General features: G+C 43.7%; 1 protein-coding gene across 1 annotated transcript in view; it reads left to right on the forward strand.

The window, feature by feature from the left end:
- PCSK2 (proprotein convertase subtilisin/kexin type 2) overlaps positions 1 to 7,240 on the forward strand; it is a 243,590-nt gene that overhangs the window by 226,267 nt on the left and 10,083 nt on the right. Inside the window, exon 10 of the mRNA XM_006776113.2 lies at positions 1,128 to 1,228. Within this exon, the coding sequence (XP_006776176.1) occupies positions 1,128 to 1,228 (101 nt within the window). The remainder of the gene's footprint in view (positions 1 to 1,127; positions 1,229 to 7,240) is intronic.

The following is a 7,240-nucleotide window of genomic DNA, read 5'->3' on the forward strand; positions in this document are numbered from 1 at the left end:
AACATTGATCAGCTGCCTCCTGCACACTCCCTACTGGGTATGTGTGTCCACAACCAAGGTATGTGCCCTTGAACAGAATCAAACCTGGGGCCCTTGAGTCCGCAGGCCAACGCTCTATCCACTGAGCCAAACCGGTTAGAGCATATTTTTTTTAATATTTTTAATTGATTTTTAGAGAGAGAGGGAGGGAGAGGGGGATAGAGAAACATTGATATGAAAGCAAAACACCAATCCGTGCTCTACGTCCCCTATTGGGGACCAAGCCCAAAACCCAGGCATGTGCCCTGACAGACTGGGAATAGAACCAGCAACCTTTCCTTGCACAGGACAACACCCAGCCAACCAAGCCACCTCCACCAGGGCCAGACTTAGATTATTAATTGCACTTTTCTGAGCAACTCTTCCTTGCTGGGCAACTAGGTAAAATGGTGAATTTTCCAAACCCCTTGGAAATAAACCTCTATAGAGTGTAATGAACCTTTTTGGATCTCTTCCTCTCTCTGGACAGTTCACTCACAGATCAGCCTTTCCTCGGACCTCCAAGCCAAGAATTTGGGATGTGGTTCAATAGACCCACTGAGTTAGTTACACACTCCCCTACAGACAAACAGAGGAAGAAGGAGAATTCCTGTGGTTCAGACATGATTTTAATGAAAATCTGGCCCTCCCAAACATTGAAAGTGAGGTTTTTCTCTTTGTGAAATTTCTTTAAAACTCGGTTGATCATTGAGAAGATCTCCCCCTTAAGAAGAGTTGTGGAGGTGACCACTCACGTATCCGTTGTCTTGGCACCAAATGTCTCAGAATCTTCCCATGAATTTCAGAGGGAGAGAAACATTTTCTTTTTAATGGCCTGTCCTTTCAGGCCAGCTTCAGCTGAGCCAGTATTCTTCCCTCTTTGGTATAGTGCCTGAATGGAAAAGAAATGTTAATGCAGTAGCCCTTGGGCTTTCTGAAAGATGACCCCAGTGCAATAAAACTCTTGGCTTGTGCCTCTCCCACTATCAAATCTTCTTCAGAACAAGGAAGAGTTTAAATTTTTTTAAATAAAAATAGATAATTCTCTGCTCCATATTGTTTTGGGATTCAAAATAATGTGACACATTGCTCAATATCTTCCCTTTCAGGCAACCACAGACTTGTATGGCAACTGCACTCTGAGGCATTCTGGGACATCTGCAGCAGCTCCAGAGGCCGCTGGAGTGTTTGCTCTGGCTTTAGAGGCTAAGTATGTTTCCAGCTTGGGCTGAGGGTCAGTTCTGTAAGGTGGACTAACATGTGTCTCTCCACCCAACAGTAGGTGTCCATGGAGGCAAAAGTGGATGCAAGAGCCTTCCAACAGCTAGGGTCAATGAACTCTGGTGGGCATTTATAAATGAACCATGGGTCCTAACTCACACAGACACACACACAGACACACACACACACACACACACACACACACACCACAAAACTACAATAGGCCCACTGAGAATCCTGCAGACAAACAGAGGAAGGAGAATTCCTGTGGTTCAGACATGGTTTTATTGAAAACCTGGCTCTCATAAGCATTGAAAGTGAGGTTTTTCTCATCGTGAAAGTTCTTTGAAACTCAGACCATCATTAAGGTCTCCCACTTAAGAAAAGTTATGCAGGTGATCACACATATCCATTATATTTACTCAACATGTCTCAGAATCTCTCCATGAGTTTTTGATGTAGGGTAACATTTTTTGTTTATTTACTTATTAATCCTCACCCGAGGATACTTTTCCATTGATTTTTAGAGAGAGTGAAAGGGAGGGGGAGAGATAGAGAGAGAAAAACATTGATGTGAGAGAGACACATCAATTGGTTGCCTCCTGCACGTGCCCTGACCGGGGCCAGGGAGCGAGCCCACAACCCAGGTACATGCCCTTGACCGGAATAGAACCCAGGACCCTTCAGTCTGTGGGCCGATGCTCTATCCACTGAGCCAAACTGGCTAGGACGAGAAACATTTTTTTAATGGCTTGTCCTTTTAGACAAACTTGAGCTGAGCCTGTTTATTCTTCCCTCTTCGGAAACATTTTTTTTAATGGCTTGTCCTTTTAGGCAAGCTTGAGCTGAGCCTGTTTATTCTTCCCTCTTCGGGAGTGCCTTACCTTCCTGAACAGAAAAGAACTGCTGATGCAATCACCCTAGGAGAGTACAGGACACTGACACCCCACCACACATATCAGCTACTTGCTCATATACCAAATAGGGGCATGTAGGTTGTCTCTTCTTCATAAAAACTTCTCTTTATCCTCTGATCCCATGGCTATTTTATTCCAATAATACTCACCATCAGCTAAGTGAAATAAAGCCATTTTCAAGCTGGGTATCTAGCAAGGTATTCCCAACATGTGTCCAACAGGGTGCTCCAACTAAAGATTTGTTAACTTATAAGGTGAATTCACTTTTACACTGAGACAAGGTGGGCAAAGTCATGCAGTATCGACCAAGAAATGGGCTTTACTGGGAAACCTTCCACGCTACAGGTAAGAGGAGACCATCCTCTCTGTTCTCACCATTCCACAGAGAGGCCACATATCCCTACTGCAGGGCACACTTTCGATGTAAGTATCAGCTGAGGTACTTGACAACCTGCTACTCTATATTCTCTTGGTGCAAATCAGAGACTAGCCTGTTTTTGAACAGTAAACATGTGGGCTTCGGGCACCATGCACTCGGTGTGAGTGCAAATGCCCACCATGCAGGGAGTTGTCTGAAACTGCTGCACCAGCCACTTGTGAGAAATTGGATTCATGTTCCTGGGGAAGCAGAGTTGAGTCTCTACCTCCCACCCCTCCTCAGCTGTTGCTAGGCAACTGGAGCTTTGAGCATCAATTTCGAGGCAGCCCTGCTTGTCTCTCTCCACAAATGCATTTTTTGACTTGCAAAAGGGGCAAGAGTTGATTCCTAGAATAGGAAGAGACTTTGAAAGATTATCTAGTCCAGCCCTCTGCCTTCAAGCTGAAAAGGCATAAACATCCTCCTTTTACAGTGAAGGCCCCAAATTGAGAGTGACTCCTCTTTTGGGACCAAGCCAAACTTCAATTCTTGTAACAAAACTCAAGTGGAAATTTTAAGACACCGAGGGATAGACACCGATCAAAGAGTGCAGAGACCAAAACCTACTCACAGATTATATGCATTTCCTGTTCATCTCAGAGCTTGTTGTGCCCTGGAGCCTGAGCTGGCTTTGCTCACTCCAGCTGGGAGCAGACAAGCAGGGGAGCCTGCTGCCTGCCACTGAGCCTGGCAGAGAAGAGGAAGCAGGAGAACTCCAAAAGCAAGAAGGGGTTTCTGGTCTCCCTTTAAATCTAAGAGGGCAGAACTTCACTCAAAGTCATGCAAAGGAACAACACAAATTGATGGAGCAAGGCTACTACTGGATTCATGGGCTCTGCACCAGCTTTCTTGAGCACACACTTGTAGATACCCTTCCAGAAGAGAGTGCAGTCACCACTTAGGCGCACTCTATTTTAGAGCAATGGTCATGAATTTAATGCTCTCTATTGCCATGAAGCAGTGAAGAATGACAGCTGGAAGCAGATGGTTCAAGCCCATCCTGGGAGCCAGTCCTAAAATCCCTCAGAATACCAACTGCCTGAGTTGGAAGCACACGCGGAGATGAGTTCCCTGCAAGTGGTTTCTAAAGGAAGAGACCAGAAGGAAGTAGAGGAAGCAGGTTAGGGACAGGGAGACACCAAGCAAGTATGCAGTTTGAGGAATTCTGGCCTCAGCTTGATCCCATGGGGAACTCTGGAGTATAAATGTTCATGCCTCAGAGGTTGTTTTCCCTCGAGGCGAGGGAGCTGGGCTGCCATGTTCTTGTGCTAAGAGCCATGCCTGGGAACATGTCTGGCTTTAGGCACCTGTGTCAAAGGGACCCCAGTAGCCAGCAGTGAAAACCACTGGTCAGCATGAAATAGCCCCGAAAGAGCCCAGAGGCATGCGGAGGGGAAAGACGATACAGGAACAGTTCCTACTGCTCTCCTCTGCCTGAGACAGACAACTAGGAGTCCTCAGTGACCAAGTGACAGCAATCTGGGGGTGTGTAGGAGGCAGCTGACGGATGTTTCTCTCTCATCGATGTTTCTAACTCTCTATCCCTCTCCCTTCCTCTCTGTAAAAATAATAATAAAATATATTTTAAAAAAATAAAAAAAATATTATCCTGTTTCACTGAATACCCCTTGGGACTGTGAAAGAGGTAGAACAACCACCCCATGATTCCAGGGGGGAAAGGGAAACCCTTCCTTTGTCCTGCCCAATCACCACTGTTTTCCAATATTATAAAGTGCTTTTTTGCCAAATGCTTGAAAGTGGCTTATTGAGCCACAGGAAGATGGTTCACATGTCCCCGTGTGACCATTAGAGGAAATTTCAAAGAATTTCTTTAATGGGAACATGTGGGCAGAGGAGGGAGGGATAACTGCTACCTTCAAATATTTTGGGTTCTTCCATGACCGTCTGTGTTGTTCGGACTGAGGCAGGTTTGAGGAGCAGATGTCATAAAGAGGCAAATTTTGGGCTCCAAAGAAGCATCCATGGTAAAATAGCCCACTAGCACAAGCATGTCAAAGTCAAAGGCTAACACGGGCCAAATAAAAGAGGCATGCGGCCCACAGGCTGCGAGTTTGAGATGCTTGGTCTAGAACAGCCGTGGGCAAACTACGGCCTGCGGGCCGGAACCGGCCTGTTTAAAATGAATAAAACTAAAAAAAAAAAATCATTATGTAATGATGTTTACTTTGAATTTATATTAGTTCACACAAATACTCCATCCATGCTTTGTTCCGGCCCTCCGGTCCAGTTTAAGAACCCATTGTGGCCCTCGAGTCAAAAAGTTTGCCCACCCCTGGTACAGAACAATGTTTCCAAAACTGACCTTCCAGGGCATGGGGTTTTACATGTAAACTCTTTATCAAAGTATAATAGGCACTGAGAAAAGTGTACAGATATTAGGTATAACTCAATGACTTCTTACAAGGTTAGCAGACCCATGTAACCAGCACCCAAATCAAGAAAAAGACTGTTACCTACGTCTAAGTACCAGTCTCTTTTACTCTGAAAGTCTGAGAGATTCCTCCATCTGTTGTTTCTGGTTATAAGTCGTTCATACTCATTGTAGAATATTACTCCATTATAAATGGGTACTTGAGTTGTTTCCACTTTGGGGCTACTATGAGTAATATTGCTATGAACATTCTTGTACATGTCTTTTGGTGAAGCTAAGGACACGTTTCTGTTGGGTATTTTCTAGAGCAGTGATGGCGAACCTTTTGAGCTCGGCGTGTCAGCATTTTGAAAAACCCTAATTTAACTTCGGTGCCGTGTCAATTATAGAAATTTTTTGATATTTGCAACCATAGTGGAACAGACTTATATTTTTGATATTTATTTTATATACTTAAATGCCATTTAACAAAGAAAAATCAACCAAAAAAATGAGTTCGCATGTCACCTCTGACACGCGTGTCATAGGTTTGCCATCACTATTCTAGGGAGTCAAAATGCTGAGTCGGGTATACATATGTGCAGCTCTAGTGGATACTGCCAAGTAGTTTTCAAAGTGAATTTACCCACTGACACTTCCTCCAGCAGTGTATGAGAGTTAGAGTTATACCACATCCCTGCCAACATTGGGTATTGTCAGTCTTCTACACTTTAGCCATGCTTATGGGTGTGCAGTAGAATTGCATTGTAGTTTTAATTTGCATTTCCCTGATAACTAGTGAAGTTGAGCATGAGGGGGAGTTGGAAAATAATAGATTCCCAACTCTCTGCCAAGAGTCACTGAACACAAATCCCTGGGAATGAATGGCCCAGGAATTTGTCTTTTCAACCCCACTCAAGGGGCTACATAAGCAGCCAGCCCATTGCTGTTCTGTGGACTAGGGGGGTGGCACCCAGTAAGGCAATGGCTCTATGAACCAAGGTGTTGTTGTGCAGAATTTGAATACCTAGACTCAGCCTCTGATTAGGTGCTGGTATTAGATGAAGATTGAAAACAGGAAATTTGAATAACAATAGATAAATTTTAAAAAGGGTTTATTATCCTGTCATGTGAAAGATAATACAGAGGTAAGGAGTCCAGGCAAGCATGGGGGGTACCACCAGGAATCAGGCAATCAGCTCTTTCTGGATTCCTCCTCTTCCACCTTCGTGTTCTATAGGTGCTTCTGGAGCGCCAACCATTGTGTTTACATTTCAGGCAGAAAGTAGGGAGGAGCAAAGGGAAAAAATAAATCCACCAGCTAAGTCAGCCCCATTTGAAGGTTTTTCCAAAAAACTCTGCCCAGTGGCTTCTGCTTATTTCTCATTGGCCTAACTGTCGTATGACCACCCCAGACTGCATGAGAGGCTGGGAAATGTAGTTTTATAGCTGATAGCATTGCTGTTCTGAATAAAATTGGGTTTTCTTAATAAACTAGAAGGATAGGTATGATAGAATTGCTAGTGTCTTCCAGCAACTAAGTGGGCAATCACTCACTTCCTATGGATCTCTATTGTCTTATCTGAAAAATAGAAAGTTAGATCATAAACAGGTCTTCATGACTTCCTGGTATATTATAGGTCTACTTCAAAGATACCATGCCTCTAGGAAAGCGCATTTTTTAATTGGATATGTGTTTATTTGAGGGTTGAATATACCTTAAAACTGAAAAACTTTCCATTTACTTTTAAATATTGTGACCAATATACATGGGAAATAGTGTCTATTCTCTTCAAACTTATATTGATGCTCAATATATGAGATATATTTTAATATTAGTAAACTCTTTATTGAGTGCTCAGTATCGTGCTAGTTAATTTTACATGGTGATCTACCTTTATACCCTGCAAAAAACCTCTAAAGCTTTATCCCCATTTTATATATATACTAGAGGCCCGGTGCACAGATTCGTGCACTGATAGGGTCCCTTGGCGTGTCCTGCGGGGATTCAGGGAGGAGCCACTCCCACTCATCCCAGCCCCACTCATCCCAGTCAGCTGAGTGGCAATCCCGCTGTGGGAGCATACTGATCACCGAGGGGCAGCTCCTGCATTGAGTGTCTGCCCCTTGGTGGTCAGTGCGCATCATAGCAACCGGTAGACTGGTCGCTTAGGCTGATGATAGATAGATAGATAGATAGATAGATAGATAGATAGATAGATAGATGATAGATAATAGATAGATAGATAGATAGATAGATAGATAAATTTTTTCAAATAGATTTTTATTGATTGA

The sequence above is a fragment of the Myotis davidii genome, unplaced genomic scaffold (genome assembly GCF_000327345.1).
Source record: "Myotis davidii unplaced genomic scaffold, ASM32734v1 scaffold608, whole genome shotgun sequence".
NCBI classification, from domain to species: domain Eukaryota; kingdom Metazoa; phylum Chordata; class Mammalia; order Chiroptera; family Vespertilionidae; genus Myotis; species Myotis davidii.